This window comes from Strix uralensis, chromosome 1 (genome assembly GCF_047716275.1).
Source record: "Strix uralensis isolate ZFMK-TIS-50842 chromosome 1, bStrUra1, whole genome shotgun sequence".
NCBI classification, from domain to species: Eukaryota; Metazoa; Chordata; class Aves; order Strigiformes; family Strigidae; genus Strix; species Strix uralensis.
This window is the reverse complement of record NC_133972.1, coordinates 106,378,653-106,397,893: the sequence shown is the minus strand read 5'-3', so window position 1 is coordinate 106,397,893 and position 19,241 is coordinate 106,378,653. Positions and strand designations below refer to the sequence as shown.

At 42.0% G+C, this 19,241-nt stretch overlaps 1 protein-coding gene across 3 annotated transcripts in view; it reads right to left on the bottom strand.

Annotated features, from left to right (window-relative positions):
• Window positions 1-19,013, bottom strand: part of GABBR2 (gamma-aminobutyric acid type B receptor subunit 2) — a 487,733-nt gene extending 468,720 nt beyond the window's left edge. Inside the window, exon 1 of one of the 3 annotated variants that reach the window (XM_074876123.1) lies at window positions 18,699-19,013. In XM_074876123.1, coding sequence (XP_074732224.1) covers window positions 18,699-19,013 — 315 coding nt within the window. Of the gene's footprint in view, window positions 1-4,128; window positions 4,366-18,698 lie in introns of those variants that run through there. The other 2 variants (XM_074876133.1, XM_074876142.1) reach the window with 2 other exon arrangements.
• Between the last annotated feature and the right edge of the window lie 228 nt (window positions 19,014-19,241).

The window sequence follows — 19,241 nt, the reverse complement described above, 5'->3', positions numbered from 1 at the left end:
TTCTCATGTGAGTATTAGATGTCAAGAACCAGCTTACCAAACGCGTGGTCTTCTAACAACTTCCTAGGACACCAATTTACAAAAGTTTCCAAAACGTCAAGTCTTTACCAAACATGAATGATATGATGCTTTTTTTTCCTATGCCTGCCCTGGCAGATGGTTTCATAGAGCATCTCAGAAGACATGAACATACAAGATTAAGTTACAGATCATATGCAATGAGTTGCACACATGAAAACTAGTAGCTATTTTTAATGTTTATGAAATAATAATACCAACAACAACAACAACAACAACAACAATAATAATAATAATAATAATAATAATAATAATGTGGTGCATGTTAATGCCATTGCAAAATGTCTATTTTTCTACTTGCTTTTAAGCAGAAATTCCTGTACACGTACAATCCAAAAAACTTAGTGCAATGCTTCGGTTTACTGCATCTTGAGCCTGAAGCAGAAATTCTTTTCTTATTTAGGTACGACATGAAAAACATGCCTTGAAATTTTCACTGTAGAAATAATTTGCTTATCAATGTCACTTTCAGTGACTGTTCCATTGCTGGTTTTTTTTCTTTTAATAAGCACATAAAGGTATGCCTTAAGTAAGCTGACACACAGCTATAATGTTATTGTGTCATTCCATTAGCAAGGAACCAGTTTATTATCAAAGAAAAGACAACCAGCCTTTAAGTCAGACTGGGACATGTTGTATCATTCCTGTCAGAGATGATACACATTAGGATAGACTCAGCCAAGTGTCAACAAGCAATCTGAGTGCAAATCAGCACTACTCAGAAAATCCCAGTGGTAGAGTTAAGTCTATTTGTATGCTCAAGCCATGTCCCAGTTACAGCACGTGAACATTTCCTGTTAACATCATCGCTAATCACAGCACTGGCTTCACAGTCCTTGTATTGGCTAACTCAGAGAAAACTAGGTAAGAACAGAAGAATAACTTTGAAGGACCAAAATATTGTTCTTTATCCACCAGTAAAACTATTTTTAGGTTTGCCTAAGCCTGTAAGAATCCACCAGCCTGGTCACCCTGAGGATGGCATGGAAGGAGAGCCTCCAGATGTCAGCCATACGGTGAAAGACAGAAATAAAGTGATATGCAGACAGCTCAATTATACTTGACTGCTCACCCCCATGGGTAAAAATCTCAAGACCATAATTTCCCCTACTACACTAAAAAGCTGCTCTATGGTTGCATTCACAAATCTGTAGAAGCAGTTTTTCTGCCTTCCCACACCCTTTGTCCAACACTTCAAGGATTAGGGCTCTCCACACAACTCAAGTTCAGCCCTGCTTCAGTTAGAGGGGGGAAACACATCACATCCCTCTCCAAGATGCCCCTACTTGGGGTGGCTGGAAAAGAGGGACATATCAGTCCTGTTAACACTGTCCTGGTATAAATAAATAAACATTGCAGACATCGATGTACCATTTGAGGGATAAGCAGCCATCTACCAAACTAGATCATTTTCACTTGCTTGCTCTTCATTCTCAGTGAATATTTAAGCATTTTTTTACATGGAGGTGCTACATCATGAGTATTCAAGGGATTCCAACTTCCAAGGAATTGAAAACACGGTAATTAGGAAATGCATGTTAAATCATAGGAGACCTGAAAAAAATCAGTCAAAGAAAGCATTCAGTTCTCAGCTCAGTGCCAAAGCCACCAGGTTATAGAGTACTCTGATGAAGAAAGTTTTCCCAAAAGCTCCCACTGAAACAGCCTCATTTAATACAAAGAACTCAGGCAGTTCTTGCAAGAGTGCTCCCTTTGCCTCATAGTTACCATGCGTATTCTGGAGTAGCGGCAGCTTAATTACTTGAAATAAAACAGTAGTAAAGAAAAAGACTGAGAACCCTTCCCAAAACACCCTACCATGCACTAAGGCAGTGCTCTGTCATGGGAGGCAGAGGATGTGGATTCAAAACCACAGGGACACAGAACAAAGTGCAACCCTGATCCCCTGTGCTCAAGTCCTGTGCAACATCATATATTGGGTGATGTGAGTTCTTTCCATTTCTTATTTCAGCAAATGCAACACAAATATTTTTGGATGTAACTTTTCTTTTCTCTCTTCCTAGTTAACTATGCCAAAAAGTCAATTATCTGTCCCAGTCCCAAAAGATCTCACATCCAAGGAGCCAAGCATCTGTATTTTCTACTTAAAAGAAAGTTAACTGAAAGGTTGTATAAGGTCACATATGGCAGATCTGGGCTCACAACATTAATAAACAGAATCAGCTCTCTTGCATCCATACTGTCCCTGAGAAACGATTAAATCCAAGGACCTCTGTAGCTTGTCTGTAATCAGTACTTAAAATTTGAGACTGTGCGATCTACTCTCAGAACCAAGAAGAAAAATCAGAAATCTTAATGCCCCCCATTTTGTTAATCTCTTACACGTCTTTTTTCATGGGTTGTTTCAAAAAGATAATTATAGATTACTTCAATATTTCAATTCAAATTGTAGGGGTCAGTGCAACAGAGCTGAAGTTCTGCAATTTGAATCTATTGAACGTTTATGTGGGGAAAAATATTTTGGAGTTGCTCCTAGAACTGGAAATTATGCAAACACAAATAACAAATAAACATCCACCTACACCTTCCAGCTCAAATAAAACAAGATTAAAAGCACTGAATCTGAGCAAATACCAGTAGGTTTTAATTGCTGCCCACTTAAACTTATGTGTACACTTCCCAGTTATTTAGGCTGAATTGTTACATCTTCATCTTTTTACATAAGAAACTGACATACGCATTTTTCAGGACTGCATATCTATAATTACATTTCTAGTAGGAGCTTATAAATTAATAAATAAACCAATGAATTGTATTAAAAGTAATTTACAAGACATTTTCTTAATGAGTATATGCAGTTGATACATTTGTGTTACATTACTAAACATGGAAGCTATCCTCAAGTAACTTTATAGCATATAGGATCATGTTTGTTATATGTTAAGCACTTCCAAAATTACACATAAGTGCTTATGAACCAAATGCACAATTAAAATTGCATTAGAATTTCTCCCTTGGATAATTTTCTAGAGCTTCAAAAGAAGACATATAATACCTTCTTCCCATTATATAATGCAGTGCAACTGTTATTGGTATAATAATGTCAAATTTTAATAACTTAATCATAACAGTATAGTCCATGTTTAAAGGTTTATAGATAACCAAATATGTTTAGATGCACTACTTTACAACTTCAAAATATTAAGCAGTTTACTGCTGTACATGGAGCCTGTATGCACACATGCATGTAAATGTGCATGAGTCTGAGGCCATCTGCTCCACAACCCGCCTCTGATGCAGGAGACAGAAGTTCAAAAAAAAAAATCAGTGAAAATCCCCTTAAGAACAGGTTTAGAGTCCCAGATCACCCTGGTACGTGAGTCCCTCCTCTTAATTTTGTCGCAGTTGTTTTGGCCAGCCTAAAAGACAGTCCTTAGAAATAAATTGTCTTGAATTAATTTCTGCACAGAAGATTAAAAGATATCTCAGTCCTAGAAGAAAAAGTAAAAAAACACAGCTTTTATCAAATTTGAAAGTGTTACGATGACAGATCTCATCTCAATACTCTTTATATCTAGCTCCTCAGAACCCTCAGCTCTTGTATCAGCCTGTAATTTTTCCCCAAAATTTCCCCTGCTTTACACAGGCAAACACCCTGCCCTGATGGCGCAGCACAGACCTCTGTCCTGCTCACACAGAAGCAGAAATAGAAGGCAGCGATCTATAGACCTGTCATCGGAGAAAGGAGGAAGAGCAAGACGCATAAGACAATGCAGAAGAACAGAGCAGCTCAGCAAACCATGAATTTGGAGAATGCTTTCCCAGTACCTCAGAAACACCTGAAAAGCCATAGGTGTTTGCAATCCCTCCTAATTCACACTCTCTTTGTTCCTGCTTCTAGCACCAGCACTGCAAGGTCCCCATCGCAGTCAGGCATCCACCTCACAGCCCAAACTTTTCCGGATAGCCACATTTGCTGTATTTCAGCAGAGCAGGATTTGCCAGGAAGGGATTCAGTCACAAGCGTTCAAAAGCATGCTCACAGAAGAGGCTCAAATGTTACACAACCCTACACCTACGTCCATTTACCTGCGTGTCGTGGAATGATACCTGGAGTTCATAGTTCTTCAACATCCACGAATGCTTGTATAAATGTTTCAAGGCTAAATGGACAGCGGGCAACACGCCTGCCGTTAGGTTTCTCCGATCAATCAGGCAGCTGGCAGGTGAAAGCCCGAGGAGAGAGAGGCGAGTGCGATCCAGTTCCTCAGAGCACCTGATTATTAGTAACACAAACAGCACCAGCGTGTCTAATTTCCAGTTCCAGAAAACCATCTTTCTTGGTGCTTTTCTCTTTTTTCCTTCCCTTCCCCTGCAGCCCACATCCCTGAAGAGCAGGCCTTAGATTCCCTGGTTGCCCGACATTTTGCAGCTTTCCTTTGCTTCAGTCAGCTGTGTCCCTCTAAGAAAGGAGCTAATTGTTATTAAAGGATAAAGACCTCTCTACGGCTGGCTTTTCCAATTTGGACAGTAATCCAGCTCACAGCAGTGCTGTGAATCAATACTTCACAAGAATAATCTCTCGGCAAATTGCTCTGCCAAGTCTAATTTTAAACGTGTCATTTTAAACATTTCTGTAGCAGAAATATTCATCCATAGGTGACAAATCAATAAACAAACTAGTATGATTCCTTTGAAAATAGATATTCTAGGGATTGATTGAAGTGGTTGCATACTGAACTCATATTTGCAGCAATCTGTAGACCATTGGGTCAGAAGATTGCTTCGGTTTGTTTTATCTTGCACATATCAGATTTTCAATTGGCTTCATACAGACCAAACAAGGAATATGCAGTCTTGAGTATTGATAATATTTTATATAATTCCAATGCAAAAGCTGCATCAGCTCGAAACTGTATATCCTCTGCCTGATTCTGCTCTTCTCAGAAACCCCATGCTTCCCTTAAAATCAATGCTAGCTGTGAGCATATACAGAATTCAGGCCTATTCCTCCCATGTACAGTCACATAGCTTTTGACAGGCATTTCACATATTGTTGTAGCTAGCTAAGTAATTTCATCACACTATTTGCAGTTTTCCAAGTAATATGCCAGGCTACAGAATGGAACGAATGCTGTGCATGCAGAAATGCAGAGAAAATAGTGATGCTGGAGAAAATCTTCTTTGCTGCAGGATAATCAAAACTCACCAGGGTGAGCAGGGAATATATACAGGACCACCACACTAGAGAAGAACCTGCACCTCTGTTCCCCAGCCAACCTCACCCCTCAGGCAAGCACCATCCTCCCTGACCCCCTCACAGCAGCAATGTCACTCTGCTCTCGTGTAAGCAGCCACCTGTGGCGTATTGAAATGGCTTCTTTCACAGTCACCTGGGTGATCCCTTCCCCCCATTCAAGCAGTCAGCTATCCCCATGACAGAAAGCCCCCAACACCTACTGGGATGCTGTCATAGGCAAGGGAGGGAAATGCAAGAGCTAAGCCCAGAGACAAGTAGAGGAAGAACATCTGGCCTGGGAAATGCTTGTTTGTCCAAGAAAAAAAAAGCTCCAATTTTCAGCGCAGTGTCATTATACATGCAGCTAAACAGCAAATTGTTTTGCCATCTTGTGGAAATTCAAGATTTCAAAAGAAATGCCCTGGGCCAAGCTGGGATGGAAACCCAAAACCTCAAAGGTTTTCATGACTCAATAATCCGAAAAGAAAACAAATGGAAGGGCTCATAGGCAGAAGTTTAATTTGGTATAAATCAAATTTGAAATTATATGTTCAGAGCTTGGCAATTTATTTTGTGAATAGTTGACATTTCAAAACAAAGTATTAGATTGCTGCAGAAAGTAAGGGTGTTTTTTTAATTTTAATTTTCAAAACACAATGTTCCAGGTCAATAAATTATTCTGAAACTGACATGCAACTAAAAAGCTTCTACAGAAAATCTCCAAATAAAGTCTAATTATAAATGTTCTAATTACAATCTATATATTGCATGATATGAGGGCATGGAAGTAAATAGATAAATAAAAGTAAAAAGATCAACATAATATTGAATAAAGAAGCAATAACTGTCTGCCTTGAGCCCAGCAAATAGCCCCAAGCAGGAGATACGCTCAATTTATTAATAACCGTCCACAGTGACTCTTATGCCAACTCACTTGTGCAACTGGGTGGGCAAGAAAAGAGCCCAATCAATTATTATTCCTCTCCATGCATTCTTGGACACAAACATGAGGTGAAATAAAAATACCTGGTGCATAACCCTTGCTTTTCTTCATCACCATTGCCTATAGTCAGAAAGCAGCAAGGCTGTAGGGAGCCCTTTCTGCGGGGAAGGAGATACTGTTTTTCTTCCTGTACAAGGCTGTACAAGGCTATGCCCAAATCACATGCAGCAGGGTCAAAATTTATTATGGGATTTCCCTGGAGTGAGAAATTTAGCACATTAGCCGGGCACAACACTAAGTAGGAAGCACACTCTGGTAGCAGAGTCCAGAACAGCAACAGTTTAACACAATGTCTTAATAGGTACTTTCTGCTGCTTAGTCTTATGATTCTATAATGTGATTACTGAAAACATATTTTTTAAACATTTTTTAAACTCAGGATAAAATTATTCTCTGAGCAGAGGGCCAATATAGGCCAAGAAGTTGCTGAAATCCCATTTAATACCTTTCTTAGAGGCTTAAACGGGATTTTGTTGGTGAATAGTCCTTGGACCAGCCTTCTTTACCAGCTTTATTTCAGCACTGACTACACCAAGGGAGAAGAGGGGAGGAAAGTGGGAGGCATTCATGCTGTCAAACCTCAGCAGCTAAGGTGCTCTGAACTGCTCTTCTTCCCATGCCTAAATCTCTTCACCAACTAAGTGGGAACGTGGGGCTCCATGAGTCATAGCTTTGGCTCATATTTAGGTAACAAAAGAATGTGGTTCAAATACCCAGTATCCTCTTCTGTGTTCAAAAAACAAATATGCCATCACACCTCATTCAAACCCCACTGACCAAACAATGGCTTGAAATTCATGAGAGAGCAATGGTGTATCAGAGGCTATGAAATAATTTTCAGCACTATATAGATGGACATACATTTTAAGAGCAGACATTTTAGGGAGCATCACCGCATTCTATAGATACATGCCTAGCTTCAACCTAGACCAGTCTTTTTTTCTCCTTATGCTACTTTTAGGTCTCCTCAGCATTACTGCATTTAACCCATGTCTGACAAAAGAACAAACAAGATCATGTACTAGTGCAGCCTCATGTTACTGGCTTCCTTAAAATATGCTTCCCAACAGAAAAATTTAACTATCTAACCAGATAATTGTTTATTACATAGTATTTTTATTCCTAATTAATCCTGTAATAATTGTGTCAAAACATGCCCATATGTTTTAATTTTGATGAAAAACCTAGACATGTTTGCCATGCACATGATTGATCATACAGGTATAATTTTGACGTTTAGAATAACATCCCCCAAGGCTTAATACCTACAAAAGCACATTGTTCTGCCCCTGTCACACATGTGAAGATAGAGTCTTTCAACTGACTTTACTCAACACCCTCAGAATTTATTACCAAAACATAACAATTGTGAAATCCTGATCTGATAAATCAACTCACTGTATCTTACATTCATTTCTCAAACATGAAGCTGAATTTCCACAATTATTTGAAATAGTACTAATTTTGAGACTTGATTTCTGTGTCAGAAAATGAAGGCCATTTCATTTTAAACCCTGCCTTCCCCACTATTTTGGGAGGCTTTACCAAAGGTAAATAATTGTTCTTTAGCACAGTAAGGATCACTATAGCTTTTGCAAGAGCTAGCTGAAAGCCTTAGGACAGAGCTGGTGACCAGATAAGTAATGGTGACCATAGTAATTTTCAGAGAGGGAAACTGCAGGAGGAAATTGTGCTCCCTCATAGGAGCACAGTCCCTAAGAACTTAAAAAAGAAAAAAACCCAAACACCTGGCATAAATGTACTGCCTATAGCAAATACTTCCCAAAGGCAACAGGAGAAATCTTTTCTGCGTTGTTCTCCTTACCACATTATCCTCTGCCTTTATAGCATTTTAAATTGAGTTCTCAATCCCCTGATCAGTATTTCTGAACCATAAATCACTTAAAGAGTTATTAGTTCATGTAAAAGGTTGACTATAGACTGTATTAACCGTGTTATAGGCTGGCTATATATTTAAACTATATGTCACCTCACGCCACCCACACAAAACCTCCTCCCCCTTGAGTAACACCCATTAACATTTATAAAATGTTCTAATTCCAGCCTCAAATGTTAGTTTTTTCAAAGTAGGTTATCATTCACCATTCTTGTCCCATGTGTCTCTGTTCTTGCTGCTTAATCGCTCGGTGTAATTAGAGTACAGAGCACTCACACATCCTAAGAAACCTTGGTAATGCGTTGAAAACCATTATGATTTATTTTGGATGGCAACTCCTGTTCTTACATCAAGACCAAGCCTCTACCTACGCCAAGAGCAGCTTCAATATTGAGACACTATTAACTGCTTTAACGTGTCCCAGCTTTTTAAGTAGCCGGCTGTTCAGCTAAAATTATTTACTTCCCACAGCATCACCCAAATGACCAGGTTATCTACTTCCAACTGCCCTACCAAGACTGACCATATTTGCTTGTAGCTAGCGAGATGCACCCAGAGAAGGCAAATGAAAATTTATTTTTGCCACAAATCCTAGTGTCTCACTCCTCATATGTAGCCTGAAAATCTCATCTCTGCTTCCTTTCCCTCTTCCCTGGCATTGCAGCACAAAGATCAAATTCATTTCCTCCATTCTGAACAGAAGGCTTGGAGAAAAGAGATAAAATTACTAGTATATACAGCATCACTGATATTATTCCTGAAGTAATAGATCAAATTTTAGTGGCAGCACTTTGAGAGTGAAGATGACAAACTGTAAAAGATTCAAAAGAAAGCCACAGGAATGCATAAAAAGCTTGGGGGGAAAAAAAACCCAAAACCCTCAGTCTATCTAGTTTAATGTTCCGAGGCGGCTTAATCTGTAACTTGCTCTATAATGGATGAAAAAATTATTTCTAATAATAGAAAACTTTTGAACTCATTGGTCAAGGAAAACACACTTTCTACCCTTCAGTAAACTATTCCCTTTAAATGAAATAACCTTTATTAGATCAGTTAGAAAGAGCTGTTTGCTGCTGTAACTGCACTAAGGTCTTCTGTTAATGCTGAGATAACACCTCCTGATACCCACCAGTGACATAATTGTGCCAGTAGTATAGACCTGCCTTGAGTAACAAGGCCCTAGGGACATAGTACTCCCACCATGTCACTCCTTCTGTTTACATCATACAAGCTGTTATTTTTGCCAAGGTCAAACATACTACTTCCAAATATGTATTAATCACAAAAATTACTCTTTTTAAATGACTGGCTTTTAAAATACCTGTACCTTGCATATTTCTCAACCACAACATCTTTAAAAAGCAATAAAATAATTCTAAATGATATTTAATCCTGATAATACTGACAGAGATCCTGAAAGGAACTGTATCCCAAAGGCTGAACAAAACCAGCATTTTATTCCACCAGGCAATTTGAAACTTTAAAGCAAGTAACTATGAATGCCTTTGTTCTTAATTAAAAGTGGCAATTCTAGGTCTCCTCCTCACAGAAGCACGTTGCATTTTCATAGGTGGGCTGGCTTTCTAAAGTGCTGAGCATCCAGCAATTCCCAATGATGTTGACAGAAAATGCAAATCACTTGGTGCTTTTGGAAAGTAAATCTTCAGTTCAGGGGCCTAACTTGAAACTCTTTGTTTTTTAAAAAAAAAAAAAAAAAAGCGATCTGGAGCTGATACCATTAGCATTCTTCACAGCAAGAAATGAGGAATGGACTGGAGATGTCGAATACAAAACTTTTTCTATCACTTTCTCTACATAGTGGTAGCTACTGCTATTTAATTTCTTTTACTACATTGCATAAAGTCTTCCTGCCACTAGCACATCCCTCCAGATTAGATTCTCACCATCAACATGGAATTTGGTCCTGCTTATCATTTTTAGAAAGGGAGAAAATGGAAGGGAAAAAAAGAGAAAGTTGGCTCTCTATCTCAGTCAACCTCCTGTAAATTATTAATACTTAGAGCTCTCCAAATTCACAGGGGAGAGAGGAAAGCAAAACCCAAGATGCTTCTACAGAACTTTAAAATTATACGAAAGACTCCACAGAAATGCAGAGTTTAATATTTTTATACTATATGTGTATACTAAAATATCTCTATATGATGCTGTTAAGATACACAAGAGTGTATGTCTGATAATCAAAATGCTTGAAAAACGTTACGTGTTGTATTTTGTACCACACGTTAATCTGCCAAAAACTGTCACTTCATATAGAGCAAAAATTGTAAAGAAAGATACGTGTTCTTTGCTAGAAAAACATTAAATTCCCTGTGAAAGCAGGAGTAGTAAACAGTAGAAAGGAAGTTAATTAACATCCCAAAAGAGGCCTCTTACTACTTCTCCCTGGACATTTTGGACATAAAATGGTTACTTAGACACCTATTGTGTGTATGAATCTTCACATAATTCTGTAGTTCAGTGAAGCTGCAGCAGAAGCTGAGGTCTACCATAGGTAAATGGTAAATTAATATACAGAACTACTCTAACGAAACTAAAGATTGAACAAATATATTCTTTTAAAGATATATGGTAGTGATTCTTTAATAAAAAAAACCGAGATTCTAGAAATAACTTAATCGGGCAGACAGGGTGCATTCCTCTAACGGGGATTGTGGCAAAATGATCTTACAAAAAAGGTGGATGTAGAAAAGAAAATGGGGTTCAGCCAAGAATTCAAAAGATGTTCTGCAGAACCATATACCCAGTGAAGGAGCACATGAATCTGACATACCCAGCTTGCCAAGAAGCCAGCTAACAAAGTTTTCACGTATGGTCTGTCACAATCTGAAAAGAAGACTTCCGATTCCAGCAGGATCTAATCCGTCAGAGCTCTTCATACAAGGCTGGATCCCCTGGATAGCCATAAAAAAGTCAGAAAGCCGTGGTCACCCTGCACAGCCCACCTTGAGGGTGATTGCCCAGCTCTGTAGCCGGGAAGGGATTGCAGGGAGAGTAGCATCAGCAGTTACAGGGTCAGCAGAGTTTAAGCTGGAAATAGCAATGGACTTTTAAAGGGATTTCAAGAAAATCAGAAAGAAAAGTTTTCCAGGGAGAAGGATTTTGAGGGATCCTGAAGACAAGATCGGAGGGCTTTCTAAAGTACGTATTCTAGTTCACAGTGGAGCAGGCAGAAATCCCCAAGTGAAATATATCCTATATGCTGTAAGAGCTAGATAATCCTGATGGTCCTCTGATCTTAGAACTTGTTAATTATTTAAGAGAAGTGCCATGGCCATAGTAGGAAACCTAAGTCCCATCCCTCAAACTTGTGATGTTCACTTTAAAGCAATTAGTCCATTATCTGGGCCTTTATCTCTCAGGAGCCTCAGTAACAATTTGGACAGCCCTGCTGAATTAGCCCTTATATTCTTTGTTCTTTGTGACTATTATTTTCAGAGAAGGTGGATATTTGCCTTTAATTTGCTAGCTTTCATTTTCACATTTGAGAATACTTATTTGGAAAATACTATGGATAAAATCGTCAGAACTAAAGGCCGATGATAATGAAAAGCTAATGGCACAGAAATTGGACATCAATCACTGACTTGGCAATGAGATTACATGGTTATGCTATCACAATGAAAAAGAAAAAAAAAAAAAAAAAAAAGTGTTTCCCAGTCAGTATGTCCCATTTCCACTCAGTAGGCAGTATCAAGTGGCCCCCATATCCAGCAGATCTTACCCACAGCAAAATCCTCTGCAAATAGAGGAATCCCTGTCTAGCAAAGAAGACAACCCACAAGTATCAGTAGCACAGCGAGGGGAGACCCAGCATGACTGAAATATATTCCAGCTATTCTTAGGGGCACTACCTTCTTTAAGTCAGAGCAATGCTGTGGCTGAACCAGTTTGCTTCAGAAGTCAGGCTACTGGTCCGTTAATGCTGGAGCCTGGGGACCACGAAAGTACTGCAAATCTCACTTCTAGCTTAGCTAGACCCACAAATCAGAGAACAGAGCATCTGGCTCCTGAAAAGCTTCAGGCTCTGTCACTGATTTAGTTCCAGGATTCCTAGTACAAAAATAAATTCAAAAAAATGTGATGTATGTGCACTGTACCCTCTCAGTCTGGAATCCCACAGTCTGAAACAGAGCCCCTGGGATATATGGGGCTGCTGCGTATCAACACACATCTCCACAGGACTGAGTCACACCCGTGCTGACAGGCCTCAATGTACCTCTCTGCTAGTTCCAGCTGCTCCAAAAATTATCTGAGCTAAAATGGATCACGAAAGATTTTCCTCTGTTAACTTCCACCACTTGATTCCCTGAGCCAGACCTCCGTATGCAATGGTTCAGCCCTTCCTACGGAAAAGTATCTCCTTTCCTGCAATAGCTATGGCCTCCTCCACTTGAGTTTCATGAAAGAAATGTTTGGTTCACAGCTTCCGCAGTTTGCTCAAATGTATTGTTCTTCCACCATATGGCATGAAAACGTCCATAAAACAGTGAAATTGAAAGCAGAGAACAAAGCTTGAGACACACATGCATCATCATGCTCAGATCACGAGTGTCAGATGGTGTTTTGTAGCCTTGACATGCAATGCTATTTATGTTGTCACCCCAAATAGTTATGTGCATTTAATTAAAACAATATAAATATTACATTGACAACTTTTTGTGTGAATGCCGTTATTAAATCTCTCTCTTCTAGCTCCTTCCTCTCCCTTCTCCTATCACAAACATTTTCTTCACAGTTATCACCAGGATATACACCCCATCTTTTCCACAAACTTGAGTAATTCACTCTGGTTGATAACCATATCAGAAGATAGGGCCTTCCCCCTCTTTCTTCTAATGTAAATGGAAACTCCTTCCTGGATTTATTCAAAAAATAATTTATCCCTGCTGACAGAGCGTGTTTGGCATTTGAATCAAAAGATTCCATAACAGTGTGTTTTGCAGTATGCATAGGATAAGTTATACATGAAATTGCAAGACATATGCCAGAAAATGATACATTGGCTTTAATCTCTTTGCAGAGATATTTAGAGGATATACATTCTGCAGGTCTGGGATCCGCACCCAGAGGAGTGGGTGCCGTGAATACATGATTTCTCTCCTCTCCCCACCCACATCTTAGCATCAGTGGAGAAGTCAGCATAGAATTAACATAAACACTTAACTTTTAGATTATTCCCTCCAAGTTTACAAAACTCTAAAGCAAAAAGAGGTTATGTCGCAAATGGAGCCGTATTACGCGAAAGTCAAAGGGGACACTGACTATTTAAAGAAATATGTCCCTTCCAAGCAGAACGTCACCAGCAGAGTAGACAGTGATCGTCATGCACACACGCAGTGTACTACATTTTAATGCAACACTCTTTGCATATATCAGACAGCACAAGTACTTGGTAATATTTAAAGGTAAGAAATTACTCAAATACTTCAACATATGCCAGACAGAAGCTCATCTGACGATACAAGACCAAATGTCTGACAGTTCAGTCTGCTGTAAACTGGACCCTCTTTTAGACCCTGACATCTCCTGTGTATTCAGCCGACTGCTACTCTTACATGACCATGACAACACCTTAGCTGTCCCATTTTGAGCACTACTTTAAAAATGAAAATAAGGCTGCTGACAATTTACTACTCAGAGGACTCACAGGCACGTCAGGGCTCACCCCCAGAGTCCCGACTTGGCTTTGGTACACCGTACTTCCCCACACAAATCCAGCTGCTGCTGTCCGAGTGACTTGAATCTATGCCTCCTAAGACAAAGGGCCTAACCAACACATTGTGTGGGCTTCTTTCTGGGGGGGTGCCCTTGCTCAATTCTGTTAGGGCAGAGTTTGTGAGATGGCACCTGGTAGCTGTTTGTCCCTCTCTAAGGACCATCAGGTGCTACTGAACACTGAGCTCTACACTCCTGGATAAACAACTTACTTTGCACCACTGACACAAACCTGCTCTCCTGTTTCCAGAATATGTTCCCCATCCTTAGTAAAAGTAAATATGACTCTTCACTCCCACTTGCAGGAACAAGATATGAGTCGACTTTGTCGACACCATTCATGACTGGACTTTACGGAAAAGGCATCTTTATTTGGAGGCTAAGGGTCTTTTTTAACTTAGAATAGCTGGTCAGAGCGCTCTTTTAACTTAGAATAGCTGGCCCAGACTGGTGCACGACCTGTGCAGCTTTCTTAAACTTTGAGGGAGGAGGGTTTTACTGAAAGTACAGATAATTTTTTAGTAAAAGAAGAAAATAAAGAGAAGATCTACTTATAATATACCTAGACTATAACTTTTTGTCAGATAAATTAGGCAAGGCACTTTCCGCTTAATTACAGAATAGGAGAAGGCAAATATGTATTAAATGTCAGTAAGTTCACATTTTCCTTCAGATTTGGTGGAACCCTGTGCATTTTCCAGACTCACCCTTCTATGCCAACCTGCTATTTAAAGGTATTAGAGTGTATTATTACACAAAGATGAGATTATATCAGGATTACCACAAATTATTTGTAGTACTTAGAAAAAATGAAATAATCGCATCCCCATAGTACGAATATTCTTCCCTCTTTGTGATAATATACCCCACTTACGTCTGGAAGATATTTTTTCAGCTTGCCAAGACTCACTTTGATCTTCAGAAACAAGTGACAGAATTCTAACTTGCATACACAGCCCTCTTGACTATACGTGTTTAGATTCAAAACAAATTCAGCCTGTCTGTGCACCACTTGCAGCACTGCTCCAACAAGAAATCACAAAATATATTCCGTGTTTGAGGAAAGATGTCCAGATGCAGAAGGGCAGATATCCAACTTCCATTAAAGCCCTTGTCTTCTTCCACTATGCCTCTTCCTCTATCTTCAGCATGGTCAGTTTTTGCCTGATGCAAATTAAACACTATTGAAACTGATAATATTGTCTACTAAAATGTTTAATTCATTTATTTTAGGGTTATTCTGCTTTTTTTTCCTGTAACAGATGTGTGTCAGGGTGCTTAAGCAGAAATCACCTTTCCTGACTTACATGAAGTTGTGAACTACTTCTAGTGTATGTAGAGTTTTTCTATTTCATTATTTTGCAAAATATTTCTTTGCATTTTTTACCAACTAAAGCACAATCACGGGGACGGGAAAAAGAAGAAATATTATATCACGGTTATTGATCCAAAGCCATAAACTATCAAGCACCCTTAACTTCTAGGACCTGGTCCAAGGGCTGTTGGAATCAGTGAATTACTGCCATTAATTTCAATGGGTTTTGGATGAGACTCTTTACAGATGATCACTTTATAAATTCTCTCGTTTCTAAAATAACGTAATTACAAAATTTTGCCTAAGAGTCTCATCTAGACTTTGCTCCTGCTCTCATTGAAATGAACAGCACAAATTAAAGTCACTAACTTAGATCAGAGTTCTGCAAATGCCTACACCTGAGCTTTATTAACTGAGCCTCCACAGGAATGTCCAAACAGATAAAGACATGGCCATGGGGTAGCAAAACAGAGTTCACCGAAGTGGATCAGGATCGCACTCCAAATACATTTAACGATCAAAAATAGAGACAGAAGCCTCTGCATTTTTATGTACTTGCTGTAACCTGTGGTCATATTTTGTAACAAAGATGTAATTCACACAATCACAACTGGTTGAGATGTAGACTAAGAATTGTACTTAAGTGCTTAATTCAGTTTAAATGCTTTGAAAAACACCAGGGCTGCTGCTCATGTGCTCAAAGATTAGTGAGTTCAAGTGCTGACAAACAACAGTTGAACTTAGAAGGCACACTGCAGTTCTTCAGATGGTTGGTCAGAAAGTAAAGGCATTATAATACTTTGCTATACAAAGCAGAAATACCAAACAAACAAAATATTCAGATCAATCCTGACAGAAAACTACCTGAATGCATAATAAATAAAAAAATCCAATTTGTTTATTTTCATTATTATTTTTCACGAGCTTTTTGTTAAAGTATTACGCAAAATTGCAATACAAACATCAGATTGCAACAATGGGAGATTCTGGAAAGACACGAGGGAGAACATACGAGTTTCTGAATCACTGCCATACATTTCCTAAGCATTATAAATATACTACACTTATTTCTCAAGCTATTAAAAAATCCCACGTGTTCAAGGCTCCGCATTCTCTTTTCAAGAGCCGACAATGTCACAAGCACCACCTGCGAAGCCCGGAGAGGGAGAACTACTCCCTGGTCTGTGATTATGTAATGATAAGGATGCAGGCCCTTCAGGCATATCTATTTATTGGCGACCTCAGAAAACAGGCTGAGGACCAAGTGGGCATGATGAGCCATCTACCCTCCTGCTTACCGTAAGTGCACTGAAGGAATAAGGTAATGTCTGAACCGAGTGAAAAAGTGTGCACTGCCATTATGTATTTAATGGCTATTCCAGCCATTAGTCTACTCCGTCTTGGTGCGGTCAATCTAGCGCTCTTCATGAACACTAAGTTATTTACTTGTCACTATTAAGCATGCAATAATGATCCAACCATAGTCCAAATACATACATTCGCCTGACTTAGCATTCCATAATCATCCATTTATTAATTGCTTAAAAGCATTCAAAGCTACACAGCAAGCTGGCAACATGACCCTGATTCTTTATGTCCCTAGAGTACAAAACAGTAAGAATGCAATTTTTAAGAAACTGATACCCGTTCCAGAACAAACAGGGCAGTTTTTTTCTTGAATATTTTAATGCTAACTACCTAGTCCAGAACCCAAAATCTGTATTAAGAACTTCAAAATATTTTGACTGCAATCAAGCACAGCACCTTATTGATTATGATATTACTGTATGAAGAAGGAAGATCCTGCCCAGGCTTTACTTCCTATGCATGTGTTATTTTTGTGTAACAGTTCTATCCAAGGGAAGGATTTAAATAGAACAATGAAATGAAAACAGGAGAACTGTGATTTTTTCTAACACGTACTTCACTTTATGAAACAGGTAATGCCATTCAGAAAATCCCCCATAATTCTTTTCATTACGATTGCAGAGTTCCCTGAGATGCATTCTTTTTTTAAGGAAACAAACAGCTACTAGGATGATCTTGCCCGTATTCCCTTTCAATATCTCAGTCTTGTTCACTCAACACAACACAGTGGCAGCACGCTCTCTCCTAAATGACGTCTTCAGCAATATTGCCCTCCATGCATTTCTGCCCAGAGATATCTGAAAAAATACTATGACAAATGTATGTCAATAAAAAGCAGCCACACTAGGAGAGGCTTCTGTAGGAATTTTGGGGATGGAGACACTATCACAAAGCAGTAGAGCTTTCCCCGGAGCAAGCTGAGATCCTCTCAGGATCCTGAGAGTCGAAGGGGAGAAGACAGGGGCTCCCTTAAATTACAGCCAGGAAGATTTTCAGTAGTCGCTCGCTTTACCGGGGGTTGTCTTGGCAAGGAGCCCCCGACGCCAGCATTACCCAAGAAACGACTGCCATCTTCAGGAAGGCCTCGATACTGGCTCAGCGCGTGCCCTCCGCAAACACACCGGTTACTGAAGTTGTGACCAAAAGCAAATGCAGTTGTGGGTGGCTGGTGGTGGGAACCAACTTAACAAAGCCCTCGCCTCGCTCCCTGCCTCTCCCTCGCTCTGCCAGGTAAAGGAAAGCTGTTTCCCAGCGCAGCTCCGCGCAGGGCCCCCCCAGCCCAGCGCAGCGCCCTCCGGCCGGCCCCGGGCAGCGGTCCGGAGCGGGGCACCTGGCAGGGACCCCGCCGCGCTGCCGGCCACTGCCCCCGGGGCTGCAAATTTAACTCTTTCCGGGGAGCGTCTCCGCGCCCCGCCGCCCGCCCGCCGCGCACCCCCGGGGCGGGCGCCCAGGTGCTCCCGCCGCGCCAGCCGGAGGAGAGAAAGGAGGGAGACCCGGAGAAACCCTGCGAGAGCCTCCCCGCCTCCTCCTCAAGCTGCGGGTGCGACCGCTGCCCTTCGCGTCCCAGCGCCGCATGGGATAAATCGGGACGGCAGCGTGCGCCCGTTGGCGGAGAGGGGGAGTAAAGTGACCGGCGTGCATCTGTTGCTGAACGGGTAGTGGCTGGGAGAGGGATGCGGCCGCCGGTTCGGAGCGCCAGCGAGAGGCAGCCTTCCTCCCACCCGTGTACGTGCGTGCCAAGGGCACCCCCGCCACCCGGGCACCCGCCCGGGCCCACCCCCGCGCCGCAAGCGGCCCCCGCCGCGCCGGGCAGCCGCGGCCCCCCGGGGGCGAGCGGCCAGGCGAGCCCCGGCTGCCGGGGGGGAGCCGCTCCGGATATGCGGGGCGAGCAGGGTACGGCCCCGCCAGCTCCGCTTCCCCCGGTCCCTCCGCATCTGCCGGCGGTTGGCGGGGCCGGGCGGGCAGGGCGGGCGGGGAGGCGCCGCGCACGGCCCCGCCGGCAGCCGCAGCCCCGGCCCGGGCGTCCGCGCTGCCCTTGCGCCCCGGCACCCGCAGCGCCCCGGGACTGGGCGGCGGCGCCTCCCCCCGCGCCGGTCCCTACCTCCGTGTCGTAGAGCCGCAGGTCCAGGAAATAGGGGTTGAGCAGGGACTCGTTGCGGATCTGATCCATGGCCAGCTGCACGGCGGGCAGCACCCCCCGGCCGATCTTGCTCTTCTGGTCCTCCTCGGACTGGCTGAGCGGCATCAAGCCCATGATGGAGATCGGCGTGGTGGCGTTGGGGGGCAGCCCGGCCGCCCCCCGGGAGCTGCCCCGCGGCCAGCCCCAGCCCGGCGGCGCCCAGCCCAGGCACAGGAGCAGCAGTAGCATGGCAGTGTTGGAGGTGGCAGCGGCCGGTCTCCGCGGAGAGGGATGCATGCTGCTGGATGGGGGGGAGGAGGAGGAGGAGGAGGACTTGGGGGGGGGGGGGGGGGGGGGGGGCGGACAGAGCGGCGGAAGGGAGCCGAGCCCCTCTCAGTCCGGGCGCATCCCCCGGCGGTAGAAGCCAAGGCGGGAGGAAAAGAGCCGCCTCTCTCAGCTTCCCCGGGAGCCTCGGGGTCTCCTCTCTCTTCCCCCCCTCCCCTCCCCTGGCAATAATCCTTCTGG